Source organism: Dromiciops gliroides, chromosome 4 (assembly GCF_019393635.1).
Source record: "Dromiciops gliroides isolate mDroGli1 chromosome 4, mDroGli1.pri, whole genome shotgun sequence".
Lineage (NCBI taxonomy): Eukaryota > Metazoa > Chordata > Mammalia > Microbiotheria > Microbiotheriidae > Dromiciops > Dromiciops gliroides.
In genome coordinates this window covers 190,651,064-190,667,270 of record NC_057864.1, presented here as the reverse complement: position 1 = coordinate 190,667,270, position 16,207 = coordinate 190,651,064, and the positions used below count along the sequence as shown (strand labels likewise).

Below are 16,207 nucleotides of genomic sequence, written 5' to 3'. Positions count from 1 at the left end.
CAAAAACCTCTCCTGACAATATTTGCAACCTCCTGTCTTTGTTGCCTACATCACTGAGAAGTGACTTAGAGCCACACAGCCGTGTGTCAGAGAAAGGACCCGAACCCAGGTTTTCTTGACTCCAAGTACATTTTTTTCAATATGCTCAGTAGTGGCAAACCCTTCCTCGCCCCCCTTGAGGGTAGACTGGATTTTTTTAAAACAGGAAGACATCATACATTTGGTGATGAAGCTAAGGAATAATCCCCTTTGGAGTCAGAAACTGAGGGATTACTATAAAGGATGAAATAGGTTTTCTTTAAGGATGTTCTCTCTGCTCTAAGCTGGAACTCTGGCCTGGGCAGCTGGGCACTGCCATCTAGCTGCCAACTAGATGCTTCACTCTCACTCAGTGACTGGTCAGGAGATTGGCCCTAGGGTCAGCCTCCAAAGGGGCCAGGCCAACAGCTTCCTTACTTCTTGTCCTCCCAGTCAGGATCTCTGGCCCCTTTTAGTCCTATAGTCAGTAGATCTCTGTTGAGTTCCCTTCATCCCCAAGGGGATAACTCACTTGGGTCATAGGCCTGGAGCTGGAAGGACCCTCAACGGCCATCTTGTCCAGCTCCCTCATTTTACAGAAGAGGAAACTTTGGCCCAGGGAGGCTGTGACTCACCCACAGTCACACGAGTAATAAATTTTATAGTCAGGATTTGAACCAAGGTCCCTTGACTCTAGAACCAAGGATCTTTCCAATATTCTATAACAATGTCCTTAAGCCTCAGTTGTTGTTTTTTATTTTTAAAATGAGAAGGTTGAACAAGATAAGTCAGTCGATCAACAAGCATTGATTAAGTGTATGCCTGAGTTAAATGATCTCTAAAGTGCTTTCTAGCTCTATAAGAAATAACATTCTCTAAAAAAAATCTATAACATTCTATTAAAAATATAACCAAGGGTCCTCAGTCCAACAGCCAGACTTTTGATAGTTGACTGACTTGTCAGCTAACTTCAGCCTTTTTCCATGAGCCAACCCTCTGCTGGCCTGATGTTCATGAGGCGGGAGTTCTGGACTATAGAGGAAGTAAATAAATGAAGGGAGAATATTGTCACGATAAGATCTAAGTTGGAAGGCTGAGGATAGTCAGAAGGGAACTTGGGCAGAGGGAGAGTGGTCAGATGAAGCTGAGGGCCCCCAGCTGTAGTTTGGGTGCCTCTGTCCTGCTGAGCATATCTCAGAATCATGTGTCTCTTTTTGTAACTGTGTAGAGGGGAGTAACGGGGTATAGGGTTGGAGGCAGGAACAGGAACAGGGCTTCAGGGAGGGTTAGGGAGGAGGATGGGGGGGGGGTGAATCAGGAGCGGGCTGCTCTCAGAGCTGTCCCCTGGGTATAGTGATGGGGCAGGTCTTGGCGGATGGGCAGTGATTCAGAGAGACAGCAAGTAGCAGAGAAGGTGATTTCTCAAGGCTGGTATATGTCACTGGTCCATCATGATCATTACAAAAGCAAAGAAAGACCACCTAGCTTGTTTACGTGACTTCTTATTCCCTTCCACTGGCCTCCTGGCTGTTTCTTGAAAGTGGACTCCCTTCCAAATCTGTGAATTTCCACTGGATGTCTTCTGTTTCCTGATGTCCATCTCCTGGCTTCCTTGGATTCATATTGTCAGCTAGAATCTCTCTTCAAAGCAGCTAAGTGGTGTAGTGGATAAAGCAACGGCCCTGGATTCAGGAGGACCTGAGTTCAAATCCAGCCTTAGACGTTTGACACTTACTAGCTGTGTGACCCTGGGAAAGTCACTTAACCCTCATTGCCCTGCAAAAATAAATAAATAAATAGAGAATCTTTCTCCAAGAAGCTTTTCTGAGACCCCCTTAATGTTAGTGCCTTATCTCCAATTAAGCATAGATAGATAGATAGACAGACAAACGGACAGATAGATGATAGACAGACAGACATAGATGTAGACATGTATATATAGATATGGTTTGTACACGTTTGCCTGTTGTTGGCCCCATTAGAATGTGAGCTTCCAGATGCTCTCTACATCCAGAAAAAGAACTATGGAGTCTGAATGCAGATGGAAGCATACTATTTTCACTCTTGTTTGTTTGGTTTTTGTTTTTTCTTTCTCATGGTTTTTCCCTTTTGTTCTGATTCTTCTTCCACAATATGACTAATGTGGAAATATGCTTAACACGATTGTACTGTATAACCTATATCAGATTGCTTGCTGTCTTGGGCAGGGGGGAGACAAGGGAGGAAGGGAGAAAATTTTGGAACTCAAAATCTTACAAAAATGAATGTTGAAAATTATCTTTACATGTAATTAGGAAAAAATAAAATACTATTAAGTGAAAAAAAAAAAGAATGTGAGCTCCCCGAAGGCAGGGACTGTATTTTGACATTCTTTGTATCCCCAGTGCTTAGCACAGTATCTGGCACTGTATGTAGTAGGCACTTGATAAATGCTTCTTGACTGGACTTGATTGCAATCTTTAAAGTTCACTGGAGCTTTGTTTTCTCTTGGATGTAAATGGCAGGGTGTTGGTGGAAGGAATGCCGGTAGAAGTACACTGCTCTGGATCCTGAGCCCCAATGGAAATCTCCTCAGTTTCTCTCTTAAAAAATAAAGATGAGGGGTACGGCTAAGTGGTAGAGTGGATAAAGCACCGGCCCTAGATTCAGGAGGACCTGAGTTCAAATCCGGGCTCAGACACTTGACACTAGCTGTGTGACCCTGGGCAAGTCACTTAACCTTCATTGCCCTGCAAAAATAAATAGATAGATAGATAAAGATGAAAAATTCCAGACAGAGCCAAAGAAATCCAGCCTCACAGTCTTGCCCACTGCCTAATACCTCCCAGCCAGCCCTCTTCCTACCCCAGAGGCAGCCCAAGCCAAATGCTCCAGACCTAAAGGCCTTTGAGTAGTACAAGCTCTAGGACCATGGACATCATCTGGCTCTTCCTCTCTACTGAGGCTCAAGGGAAATGCCGAGATCTGGCCCCAGGCCAATTATAGAAGGCGTTTTAGCTGGGGACAATGCTTTGTGATACAGACTCAAGGTTCCTCTGAGTTTCCCAGAGTTTCCCAGAGAAACTGGCAGGGAGGGTCAAGTTGGCTTTGTGGAAAGGTTGGAGAGGGGGCAGCAGCTAGAAACTAGGGCCTCTCTCTGAAGATGATTTCTCTTAGCTTTTGGTCTCCCTCCTCCAGCCTCCCCTGTCTCTGCTCCCCTTGCCCAGCCTCTTCTGCCCACTGTATGACTCACCTTGGCACAGACACAATGGCTCCAGGGTGGGCACAGAGCCCACTGCCTACTGCTCATCAGCCCGACTCCACTTCTTTCCGAGAAGCCCATTGAGCTGAGAGCTTGGGCAGCACCCTGGTTTGGCAGTCTTGCATCCCTAGGATAAAAGCAGCTTTGCCTCCTGGGGGGAGGACATTTTCCTCCTCCCAAACCCCTCAGAACAAGAACCCTTTCAGCAAGTTCCCAGGCAAGTAGAAATCAGCAGCCTGAAAATAATTGGGGCGGGGGTGGGTTGGGGGGTTGGGGGGGGGAATGGTGTTGCCTATCTCACAGAAGCCCAGGAGTCTGGGGACTGGTGCTTGAGCCTTATGTTATCAAAGCAAGAACACTCAGGTTTGGAGACGGGAAAGGACCCAGTCATCAGAACTCCTGGTCCAAAGTTTACCTTCAAGGGTAACTTGTTCCCAAAGATCTCCTCCTCCCCATCTCCTTATTTCCCAGAGTACCAGTCCCTAGTTCCTCTGCCTGGGAACCTAGAGGATCTGATGTGTGGGAACTCAAGGGCTATAAATCTTCAGTGAGATATTGGTGGGGGAAGGGAGAGGATAGAGTGTTGAAGAAGGGACCCTGGGAACTCTCCCTGGGAGACAGCTCAGCACAGCACAGCAGCCTGGGCCATCTGTAATGGCTTTGTGGAGCTGTCCAGTCCTGGGCTCTGGTGAGGGGACTGATCCAGTCAGAGGAGGCTTGTGAACCAATGAAGCATGGCATGGTTGGGAAAGGCCCGGAGAGTCTTATGCTTTCCCTGGTTCATCCTTGACCAATCTCCCCCACCTCCCCAACTCCCCAAAGTCATTCCTCTCCCTTTCTCTCAAGAAGGAAAACCGAGGAGTCCCAAGAAAGAGCAGCAGACTCAAGAGGGCCTGAGTTCTAGCCCTACTTTTGTCACTGATTACATAACCAAGGACCTCTCTGGACCTCAGTTTCCTCTTCTACAAAAATAAGAGAGTTGGATTATAAGGTCTTGAAGCTCTTTTCCTGCTTTGAGATTTTAGGAGCCAGGTTTTTAGGTCCTAGCCAAGCTCCAGGTCCAAAGCATAAAGAAACAGGGGTAGAAGGAGAGTCTTGGGGGGAATGGCAGTATCCTGGCCTCTGTCCAGAGAAGGGAATGCCCTCCATAAGGAATGCCCTGTGTTTGGAGTGGGAAGCACTGTGAGGTGTGTCACAGTAGGACAATTTATTCTGATTCCCTGAAGAATACAAAGGCCCGCAAAAATACAGGGAGACTTTCTTCCCCTGTCTCCTCCCTTTAATAGAATAATGAGATGGGGAGGGGGGAGCGGGAAGAGAGGGCCCCCGGGGGGCTTTGGTCAGCGCCTCATTCCTTTCCAAGGGACAGTGCCAAAGTAAACATGGGCAGTGCCAAGCACCAACAGCTCAGGGTAGTGGAGCTGGGTGTGCCTCTCTATAAAGCCCCCTTGAGGCCCCCTGCTCCAGCCAGAACTGGGGCCAAGATGGACAGACGGCGAATCACCTCCTCTGCCCGCCGCTCCTATGCCTCCGAGGTGGTGGTACGCTTCCCGGGCGCCCGCCGAGTGGCTCCGGTCCTCCGGCTGTCCCCGAGCAGAATGCCACCTCCACTTCCCACCCGGGTTGACTTCTCAATGGCTGAAGCACTCAATGCCAATTTCAAAGAAACGCGGTCCAGTGAACGGGCTGAGATGATGGAGCTCAATGACCGCTTTGCCAGCTACATCGAGAAGGTCCGTTTTCTGGAGCAACAGAACAAGGTTCTGGCAGGGGAGCTCAATCAGCTTCGGGGCAAAGAGCCTACCAAGCTTGCCGACGTCTACCAGGCTGAGCTGCACCGCCTCCGGTTTCAGCTGGACCAGCTGACTGCCAGCAGTGCCCGGCTAGAGATCGAGAGGGATAACCTGGCTGAAGATCTGGCCACCCTGAGACAGAAGTGAGTGGGTGGTTATCCTAAGGGAGAAGGGAGAGGAGAGGGTGCAGTGTGACTTTGAATGGGTTGGTTACCCTCACTAGAGCATGGTAAGGTGCTGGGTAACCCAGGGCAAGTCACAACCTCTCTGGGCTTCAATTTCCTCTTCGATAAAATGAAGGGGTTGGATTAGGTGATTTCTGAGGTCCCTTCTCACTCTAAATCTCTGATGTTATGGTCTGCTTTTCCCCAACTTCATAAGAGGGGTCCCTGCTTCTTGGGTCTGCCATGAGGCTGGGGAAAATGGGAAGAGATGAGGCTAGAAAAGGTAGGGAGAGTAGACCTCAGGGCCAAATCTGGAAGCCACCAAAGCTTTTCCTTCTCCGTTTTCTCCCCCTGGGAAAATGTGTCTGCTTCTTGGAGAAGTAGCTCACTCTAGATGGGACAAGTGCCAGGGTGCCTGGGCTCTGGCAACTTTTGCCTGACTGGGTCACTCTGGGCATCTTGCTTGACCTCTCTGGGGCTCACTCAGGACTGTGTAGAAATCAAGGAGGGAGAAAGGTATGTGAGTGTCAGAGGGAAAGAGAGAGTTAGATCCTGGGTGTATATGAAACTGCTGTTCATATTGCTCTTCAAACTCTGGTTTTGGGGGCCCAATAGTCACTCAGCTCATTATTCTGCTCCTCCCACAGACCATGAGCAGAGTCCTGTGCTGAGCCCACAGCAGACACACACACACACACACACACACACACTCCTCCAGGAAAGCTACCAATCTGACCAGGTACATAAGAGATGCATCCAGAATATAGACAAGGATGGAGTCTTCGGTAGAGCTGTGAGCATCCATGCTAGGGGAATGCACAGGGAATGGAAGGAAGTCAGGTGGGAAGAATTAAAGAAGGCATCCTGGAGATGAGGAGTCTCAAATAAGGCTGGGGAGAAAGGAAGGGAGAGGGCTAAAGAGTGAGAATAGAGTAGGGTGCCAGGATGTGTGAGACTCCTGTTCATGTTATTCTTCATAATCACCTCTAAGAATATGGTGACCCGGGCAGCTAGATGGCGCAGTGGATGGAGCGCTGGCCCTGGATTCAGGAGTGCCTGAGTTCAGGTCCAGCCTCAGACACTTGACACTTGCTGGCTGTGTGACCCTGGGCAAGTCACTTAACCCCCATTGCCCTGCCCCCCCAAAAGAATATGGTGACCCTTTAGTCATTCAGTCATCAGTTTATCTAGACTGCAGACTGACTATCCCTTGTGGGCAGAGCCTTGTTCTAAGCAGGGAAGGGAGATATATACATCAGCAGGGACTCCCTGGAGAGATTGGGAAATATTAGCTGGAAAGTTCAGAGAATGAGTTGGGATAAGGAGCCAATCTTTTTTTTTTTTTTCAGGGCAATGGGGGGTTAAGTGACTTACCCAGGGTCACACAGCTAGTGTCAAGTGTCTGAGGCCGGATTTGAACTCAGATACTCCTGAATCCAGAGCTGGAGCTCTAACCACTGCACCACCCAGCCGCCCCTAAGGAGCCAATCTAAAGAGGTCTTTGAGATGCTACTCAGGAGTCTTAGCATTTGGGTAGGGCCGGGCTGACATCCAGATTTAGAGATGTGTTCCTCACTCCAGGGCCATGTTGACAATCTGCTCACATGCTCTTAATAGGCATGTTCTCGGGGAGCCTGTGCTGCCCAAGGTTGAATGGGCAATAGAGAGAAACCCCACAGAGAACCTTCTGGGCTATTGGAGGGGACAGGAAGGAAAGAGGAGGTGAGGGAGGGTTTTCTATGTGTGCCTATCATTGTGTATAGAAATGTAGATGGGCTGGTGGAATGATGTGTGTATAGGATCCATTAACTAGCTGCGTGACTTTGAGCAAGTCACTCCCCCCACTCTGGACCTCATCTGTGTTTTCTCATCCGTGAAATGAGGGAATGGGGCTAGGTGATTGGAGAAGTCCCTTCTAGCCCCAAGAACTCATGACTACGATTCTATCTGATGTGTGTTTGTCAGAGCATGTGTACAGTGTCGGGCCCAAATGTTTTGTCCTCCCCTTAACTTCCCCTTTACCTTAGAGGATTGTTGTGGCCCTTCTCTCTGTTGCCTTCAAACATCTCATGGGCAATTTTAGGCCGTTATGCGGCAGAGTGGATCAAGTGCCAGGCATGGAGTAAGGAAGGCATAATTTCAAATCCAACCGCAGATATTTCTGATTTGTGTGACCCTGGGCAAGTCGCTTAACCTCTGTCTGCCTCAGTTTCTTCTACTGTAAAAACAAGAATGATAATAATAGCACCCACTTCCCAGGGTGCTTCCCAGGATCAAATGAGATCATATTTGTAAAAAAGCACCTGCCACATCCTAGTGGCTGTATAAATGTTTATTCCCTTCCCTTCAGGCTCCAGGATGAAACCAACCTTCGGCAGGAGGCAGAGAACAACTTAACAGCTTATAGACAGGTCAGGGGATTTGGAGGGGCTGGAAGGAGCCAGGGTGAAAGGTGGTGCCCCCTAAGCTCAGCCTCTCTCTGTCCCTTGTCTCTGTCCCCTCCCCAATCTCTGCCTTTGTCTCTCCCTAATTCACCATACTTAAGCTTGGCCGCCTTTCACTGCGCCTGGCTTGTCTCCAGCCCTCTCTTCTGACCCTGTTGTACTCATCTTCTGTCCTGTTCCCTGGTCTCAGTGAAGAGCCCTGTCCCTGGATAACAGAAGCCGGGGCAGAGCTGAGGGATGAGGAGAATATTATGTGTATGCATGGTGGGGGGGATGGTGGGGAGGAAGGGGATATACTGGGCTCAGAGCTAGTCCTTCTCCTTTCCCTGCCACAGGAGGCTGATGAAGCTGCTCTGGCCCGCCTGGATCTGGAACGGAAGGTCGAGTCTCTGCAGGAAGAGATCCGCTTTCTCAGGAAGATTCATGAAGAAGTGAGAAAACCAGGGTGTACAAGAATTTCCCTTCTCCTTGTGTTCCCTAAGCCCCCAAACCCCCAGGCACACACACTGGACAGTTACATGCACGCAAATTCCCAAAGCTCATAGCCATGGATAGAAGCCATTCTTTCTCCTCTCTTCTTTTTTTCCATCTCTCTTCTCATTATTTCACTGTCCCTTAATATCTCTTTCTCACAAACACACATATATGTACACAATCTTTCTTCATCTCTATATCTCCTTTGTCTCTGTGTCTCTTTTTTCCTCTCCCCTCCCGCCCCTCCATCTCTCTCTCTGTCTCTCTCTCTCTGTCTCCTCCTCTTCCTCCTCCTCCTTTTCCTCCCCACCCTTTCCCTTTCGCTCTCTATCTCTCATACACCACCTTTTTGTGTTTGTGTCTGTTTCTCTCGTTCTTTCCTCCTCTGGCCTTCTCCCTCTCCTTTCATCTCTTTCTTACACACACACACACACACACACACACACACACACACAGAATTTCATCCGTGTGCACAATCACCTCTGGACCCTTACTTCTCACCTCCCTTGGCCCCTAGCTTTCCATTTCAGTGCCAGCCTTGACCTATGCCTCAGAGTCTCACAGAAGAGAAGAGACCAAGGGGAGGAGAGAGGTGGCATCCCATGGATCTATATACTCAGGACACTCAGATTCCTTCTTACCCCTGCTAGGGCACAATAGGCTTTTATTCCTATTTCCCTAACTTGGGCCTTGGCCCCATTGCTTATAATCTACAACCCCTCAGTGTCTGGGAAAGGAAGAGGAGGGATCAGTGAGATGGAGGGCAAAGGAAGGGCAAAGATCCCGTACGTGGGAGATCTTCAGGCCTCTAACTTCTCCCCTTCCCCACCCAGGAGATCCGAGAGCTACAGGAGCAGCTGGCCCAGCATCAGGTACATGTGGAACTAGACATGGCCAAACCAGACCTCACTGCTGCCCTGCGTGAGATCCGAACCCAGTACGAGGCCGTGGCCTCCAGTAACATGCAGGAGACTGAGGAGTGGTACCGGTCCAAGGTAGGTCTGTCCTCTGGATCTCAAAGCCCACCTTCTGAGCCCCAAGTGTCCCTGCCCTGTGGGTACACTTCTCTCTACTTCCTCCCCAACAGAAATACCACTTTGTATGATACCTCGTTCTTTTCATACTTAACATCTATCACTTCTATATCTGTTTGGTGCTCTGAGAAAGGAAGGGTGTGGCAGGGGATGGAGGAAAGTGAATCAGTGAGTTTGGGTGGTAGTGAGAGGGGAGACTCACTCTAGGGTGTGGAGAGTTAATGGAATTTTAGAAAGGCCTACCCCCCTCTTCCACTAGCTCCATGCCTCTTTTGTCTGTACTCCTCCCTGAGCCTTCATGTTTCCCCCACCTTCAGTCCTCTCAGTGCCAGCCCCAGAGTTTATCTACCCCTCCACCCCAAGCCAAACCCACTCTTTCTCTTTCCTCCATCCCCTCCAGTTTGCAGACTTGACAGATGCTGCAGCCCGGAATGTGGAGTTACTTCGCCAGGCCAAGCACGAGGCCAATGAGTACCGTCGACAGCTGCAGTCACTGACCTGTGACCTGGAGTCTCTTCGTGGCACTGTGAGCAAGGGAGGGGGGCAAGAATCCCACTATTGGGCAAATAGGATCACATGGACACAGACCAAGACAATGTATCCCCTGTGCTCACCCCTGAGGGACTGGGCTGAGGGTACTTTGGGTATGGTGCCCAGGGGTGGTACCCAAGGGTGGTGTCCCAGGATGTATCCCATAAAGACATGAGCTATGGCATTTGTTTGGGAAGAATGAGTCCCTGGAGAGGCAGATGCGGGAGCTAGAGGAGCGGCATGCCCGGGAGGCAGCTGGCTACCAGGAAGCATTGGTGAGGCTGGAGGAAGATGGGCAGAGCCTCAAGGACGAGATGGCCCGGCACCTGCAGGAGTACCAGGAGCTTCTCAATGTCAAATTGGCCCTAGACATTGAGATTGCCACCTACAGGAAACTGCTGGAAGGAGAGGAAAACCGGTAAGCTTTTGTTGCTGGTGCTAACTGGGACTTCCACACTCTGGACCCTGACCAGGAGGTCCCATCCTCAGAACCCTAAAAAGCCATTTTTTGTACCCAGGCAAGCAGCACAAAATTCCCCCTGGCAAGTGATATTAAATACATCCTCAAAGATAGCTAGGGAGGCTACCATGGGGGTGGGTCAGAGAAGAGTTCATCTGTCGTATGACCACAAGTATAATATCTCATACCTTTCTATTTTAACTAATATTCTTGCTCAGCTCAGTTGTTTCTATCCTGCAAAGGTATACAAGCACTGTCATCACCATCTAAATTTTGGCACCCTAGGGTAAAGCCCCAGTCACCCTGCCCCAGTTATGGCTCTGTCCAGTTCCGACCTACTCATTCTATTCTCATCCCAACTTATGGACCTCTTGACTTTATTCCCATGACCCTTTGGCCTGTTTGGCTCCTGATGCCTCTCTTCTTGCCCATCCAAAAGATGAGAGAGATCACACAGATCTCAGATGTCCCTGTTGCTGATGGAATAAGTCTGGAAAGGGCTGTGTGTGTGACTGGGTTGAATAGAGGCACCCACAGTTGTTTTGGCCCTGACTTTCCCAGGGAGCACAGAAAGTTTGGGGTCTCCTCCATCCCCCACGCCCTTCCACTCCTGCTCATGCTGCTCATTCTCTGCCCTCTTTTAGCATCACCATTCCTGTACAGACATTCTCCAATCTGCAGATCAGAGGTCAGTGGGGATGGCAGGAGGAGGGAATGAGTGGGGTGGGGTAGGGTGGGGTGTGAAGGCCTGGGGAGGGAGGGGACCCACTGAGGACCATGTTGGGGTAGCAGAGTGCCATCTATCTGTTCTAGTGCCTATGAGGAAAAGAGGGTCTCTACCTGAAGGGCCATTGGGAACACCAGGGTTTCCTGCTAATATCCACCTCCTGGGGATCCCCTGGGTGTCCAAGAGATAAACCTCTAGCCCTTTCTTCAATAGACCTTATGGAATGACCTTCTGATCCCTGTCTTGGCTCTTTCCACCTGTTCTCCCACCTGAGGCTCATTCTTTAAGGGTTGTGGTAAAAATTATTTGTGGTAAAGATTAATATTCCTGTTTCAGGGTCTAAGGGGGGACACAGAAAGTAGTCTCTCAGCTTCCCCCTTCCCCATATCTCACATAATCTTCTGAGGATTTTTAAGGAGTGGGGTTCCTCCAATAACTTCAGGGAAGAAGACATGTGACATAGTAGATAAAGTTCTAGGCTTGGAGTCTGGGAACAGTGAACAAATATTTTTAAATCACCTACTATGTGCTAGACACCATACTAGGTGCTTGGGATACAAATAAAAGAGCAAGACAGGGGCAGCTAGGTGGTGCAGTGGATAAAGCACTGGCCCTGGATTCAGGAGGACCTGAGTCCAAATCTGACCTCAGACACTTGACACTTAACTAGCTGTGTGACCTTGGGCAAGTCACTTAACCCCAATTGCCTCACCAAAAACCAAACCAAACAAAACAAAAAAAGAGCAAGACAGTTCTTGCCCTCAAAGAGTTTATAGTCTTCCAGGGGTATGATTGTTCATAGATAAGAAATATTATACACACATACACACCGTCATTTCAACATGGGACTGAAAGGGGGACAGTACTAACCACTGAGAGAATCAAGAAAAGCTTTGGTACTGGAATTGGGCCTTGAAGGAAGTTCAAGACTCCCAGAAGCAGAGATAAAGGAGACAGGTTCAAATCTCACCTCCATCACTGTGTGACCCATGTTCTTCCCACAACTTCCCTGGGATGTATCTATTAAGTCAAAGACGAGTTGGGATTTGCCTTGGTGGAGAGAGCTCGCCATTTGAACAGCAGGGATTTCTTCACTCTGAGGAAATCTCATTAATTACAAGGCAAAAGGCAGAGGATCAAAATAACAAATGAGATTGGGGGGTTTTACTAATTTCCATGAAGTCTCAAAATAATAGTTATCCTTGTTATTCAATATAATGTAAATAGAGATCAGTTCTAATTTCTCTTGGCTCCCTGACTCTCCTTGTAAAGATGAAAGGGTAGGATTCCATCACTCAATCAATTAATCAATCAACAAGTACCTACTATGTGTCAGGCACTAGGAATACACATACAAAGGATGAAATCATCTCTACTCTTAAGGAGCTTACCTTTGAATGGATTAACAAGTGCATATTTAATACATCTATATAAATTAAAATACATATACTCTGTATACACAGAATTAACGTAAAGAGAACAAATGCAAATAAATACAAGGTAGTTAGGGGGTACTAGCAATTGGGGGATTAGGAAAGGCTTCATGTGGAAGGCAGTGCTTGAAGTAAGAGAGGGATTGGGCAGGCCTGGGAGGTGGCCAATATAAAGGCATGGAGATGGGGAATCGAGTCTGTGAGGAACAGAAAAAAGTCAGGTTGACTAAATTACATAAGAGAAATAATGTAGGATGGAGTTGGAAAGACAGGTTAGAGCCATCCAGGTTTTGAAATGCTATAAAAGGTAACATAGGGGGCAGCTAGGTGACACAGTGGATAGAGTACCGGCTCTGGATTCAGAAGGAGCTGAGTTCAAATCCCACCTCAGACACTTGATACTAGCTGTGTGACCCTGGGCAAGTCAATTAAGCCCAGTTGCCTCACCAAAAAAAAAAAAAATAGGGAGCCATTGAAGTTTATTAAGTAAGGGAGTAACTTGTTCAGATATGTGCTTAAGGAAAATCACATTGGTGATTGCATAGAACAGAGGTGGCCCACATTCTCAAGTGTACGAGAACCAGATTAAAATGTAATTGGGAGGGGCAGCTAGGTGGCACAGCAGATAGAGCACCGGCCCTGGAGTCAGAAGTTCAAATCCGGCCTCAGACACTTAACACTTACTAGCTGTGTGACCCTGGGCAAGTCACTTAACCCCAATTGCCTCACTAAAAAAAAAATGTAATTGGGAAATATTTAACAAAGTAAATAAAAATACAATAAAACACAGATAACATTATTTTGTTTTGTTTTGGTTTGGTTTTGGGGGCAATGGGGGTTAAGTGACTTGCCCAGGGTCACACAGCTAGTAAGTGTCAAGTGTGTGAGGCCAGACTTGAACTCAGGTACTCCTGAATCCAGGGCTGGTGCTTTATCCACTGCACCACCTAGCTGCCCCCAGATAACATTACATTTTAAAACTAGGGCAATATGAGGTCATCTGGGATCCCTATGTATGGATGACTGCCCCCTCTTCTTTTTGAGCTTAACACTACTGGTATAGAAGATGGACAGGGGTGAAAAGAGACTTAAGGCCTGGAGATCAGGTTATTGCAATAGACAGTTATTGCAACAATCTAGTGATGAAGACTTGAATTCATATAATAGCTGTTTGAATAGGGAATTGGGATGAATATGTGCAAGAGGAAAGGTACAGCTAGTGCTGGAGAGGATGACCAGAGTTTTCTGGAAGGAAGCCAGGTCTCAATGAGGACAAGTAGGTGGAAACAGTATGAGAAAAAGAGGGACAATTATTCACCATGGAACGGGAATTCCAGAGGGCACACTGAAAGGGGTGGGAATCTTTAGAATGGAACATGGGTATTTAAGAGTAGGTTGAAGACAGTTTGGTCCTTGGTGAGTAACGGCTGAGTAATATAGGAACATGGGAAGAAACAAGTAGTGGGAGTTTGTTAGCCATAGGAATAGTAATGGGTGGCCAGCCCATAATCTCTAAGGAGTGTTTCATGACACCCGAGGTCCCTCCCAGGGAAGGGATCTTAAAACTACAGTTAGTCTAGTCCTCTCATTTTACAGATGAGGAAACTGAGGCCCGGGGATGTAAAATGAATTGAGGTGACCAACATCATGCATCTATTAAGTGATAGAGCCAAGCCTTACACCCAAGTATTGTGATTCCAGGAACAACTTCCTCCAGTACACCTACAAAGAAAACCTATGTGCTAGTCTTTGAGTGCCCAAAGACTCAACCAAGATTCATTTCCATAATAACAGAATATCAAAGCTGGAAAGGACCTTAGAAACCATGAAGAACAAATCCCTCAGTTTCCAACTAGGATGCAACTGAACTCAACAGGGTCAACTGTGTCCAAGATCACACAGAGAGGTAGCAGTAGGTCCAGGACTTAGTGAAACCAAGGTGGTTTTTTTCCCCACTACACACACATTTTTTCTCCATTTTTTCCTATGACCCCTATTGGGTTTGTTTGGAGAACCTCCCCCTCCACTCAGCCCTTGGCTTGGTTTTCTTATCCCTTTGGCTATGCACTGAGACCAGAACAGAGAATTATGTCCCCAAGAGCTTTTCTTGTATTGAGGAAAGTTTTATATTGCCTATTCTTAATTTTAAAAACAGGCCAGTGGAGTATTTAATCTCTCTTTCTCCCAAGAGGGGGAGAAACAACTAATGAAGTTGCTTTTAACTTCTTCAGTGTGATCCCTGATTCATTCTTTCTGTGACTCAGTGACCTTTGTCCTCCAATTCTGTGCTAGGAGGTATTTTTCTGGGGGTGGGAGTGGTAGGAGAACAGAATACTGTCTTGGGGCTCTGCCTGTATAACTGGGGGTAAGTAGGGGAGTAAGGTAGATGGGGCCCTGATGCCTAGAGTGCCTGATCATAAGAAAATGTCCTTTTTTTGCCTGCAGAGACCAGCTTGGACACCAAGTCTGTGTCAGAGGGTCATCTCAAGAGAAGCATTGTGGTAAAGACTGTGGAGATGCGTGATGGAGAGGTAACTGACTGCAAGTCTGGAAGGAACCCTTCCCACCAGCCCAGTACCACAGGCTGAATTAGAATTTGGTCTCGAGGGGTTTCCCAGGGACCCAAGATGGAGGGGGAGCCATAGTCTGTGTCTCATGAGGAGGGATAATATGGAAAGGAAAGCAATGAGAAGACAGAAGCCCAAGTCTCTCCCAACTCTTCCCCTTCTTCCCAGTTTGGCTCTAGGACTGTAGGCAGAGATATTTTCATCTATTTAAATGAGAGTAAAACTGAGGCTGGGAGTGTCTAGATAATTTGCCCAAGGTCACACGGCTAGTGTTAGAACCAGCATTTGAATGAACCCAGGGAAGCAAAGGCCATTAAGATGAATGATCCTAGTTAAGAATAAAGGGATTAGGGGGCAGCTAAGGTGGCACAGGGGATAAAGCACCGGCTCTGGATTCAGGAGGACCTGAGTTCAAATCCAGCCTTAGATACTTGACACTTACTAGCTATGTGACCCTGGGCAAGTCACTTAACCCTCATTGCCCCACAATGTGAGTAGGAAGGGGAGATCTGGAGAGATGGGCTCCAGTTTCCTAAGTCAGGGAAAAGGTCCTGCCAATAGGATCAATGGGAAAACTTGGGCTAACTGTGCCTTGTCTTGCCCTTCCATCAAACATGTTCTCTCTCTCTCTCCATTTAGGTCATTAAGGAGTCTACGCAGGAACACAAAGATGTGTGAATTGGGGCTCATCCAAACAGCCCCTACAACATCAGGCAGAGTAGCTGCCTCCATCCCTAAGTGAGAAGTTGTAGAGGATTTATCCAGATGCAAGTCCCATAGTGCGTGGCCTCCTCCCCTCCCCCACCCCCAGCTTCTTGGCGGCTTTGTCTGTCTTAGGTTCCCATCAGCATTAGGGCTGGTGCTACACTTGTCAGTTCTCTGCCTTCCCCAATCCCCTTTCCCTACTAACTGGACAGAATGAGCCTCTAGTGTCTGTATTTCTGGCACTAATCATAAGGGGGATGATGTTAGAGGTGCTTAGAAATCAGTTTGGTTTAGTCTAGTAGGGAGGAGAGTGAATCAGAGGGGAGAACATTGCTGGAGGTTGCTCCCCCTTGACCCTCCCCACATTCTTGTTTCTATGGTAACTATTGCCAGGGCACCAGGAAGCCCCAGAGCTGTCATTCCTAGACTAAGGAGGAGGGTATTGGTATTGGAGCTGGTGGGGGTGGGGGATTGTCTAGGCTCCTTATTATCAGGCTGAAGGAGAAGGCGAAGGCAGCGATCCTCAGGACAAGGCAGAGGTCGATTTCCCGTTCTCTGGCCCTAACCCTGGGAGAAGCTGGGGGGATTCATGGAGGTAGTTATTAATCATTATAAC

The 16,207-nt window shown here is 48.0% G+C and overlaps 1 protein-coding gene across 1 annotated transcript in view; it reads left to right on the top strand.

The window, feature by feature from the left end:
* The first annotated feature begins 4,646 nt into the window (after positions 1–4,646).
* The window catches only part of LOC122754279 (glial fibrillary acidic protein), a 13,344-nt gene continuing 1,783 nt past the window's right edge, over positions 4,647–16,207 (top strand). The window contains exons 1-9 of the mRNA XM_044002554.1: positions 4,647–5,195; positions 7,567–7,627; positions 7,996–8,091; positions 8,968–9,129; positions 9,569–9,694; positions 9,897–10,117; positions 10,804–10,847; positions 14,765–14,850; positions 15,526–16,207. The exon at positions 15,526–16,207 is cut by the window's right edge and continues 1,783 nt beyond it. Coding sequence (XP_043858489.1) covers positions 4,744–5,195; positions 7,567–7,627; positions 7,996–8,091; positions 8,968–9,129; positions 9,569–9,694; positions 9,897–10,117; positions 10,804–10,847; positions 14,765–14,850; positions 15,526–15,564 — 1,287 coding nt within the window. The 5' untranslated portion in view covers positions 4,647–4,743 and the 3' untranslated portion in view covers positions 15,565–16,207. The remainder of the gene's footprint in view (positions 5,196–7,566; positions 7,628–7,995; positions 8,092–8,967; positions 9,130–9,568; positions 9,695–9,896; positions 10,118–10,803; positions 10,848–14,764; positions 14,851–15,525) is intronic.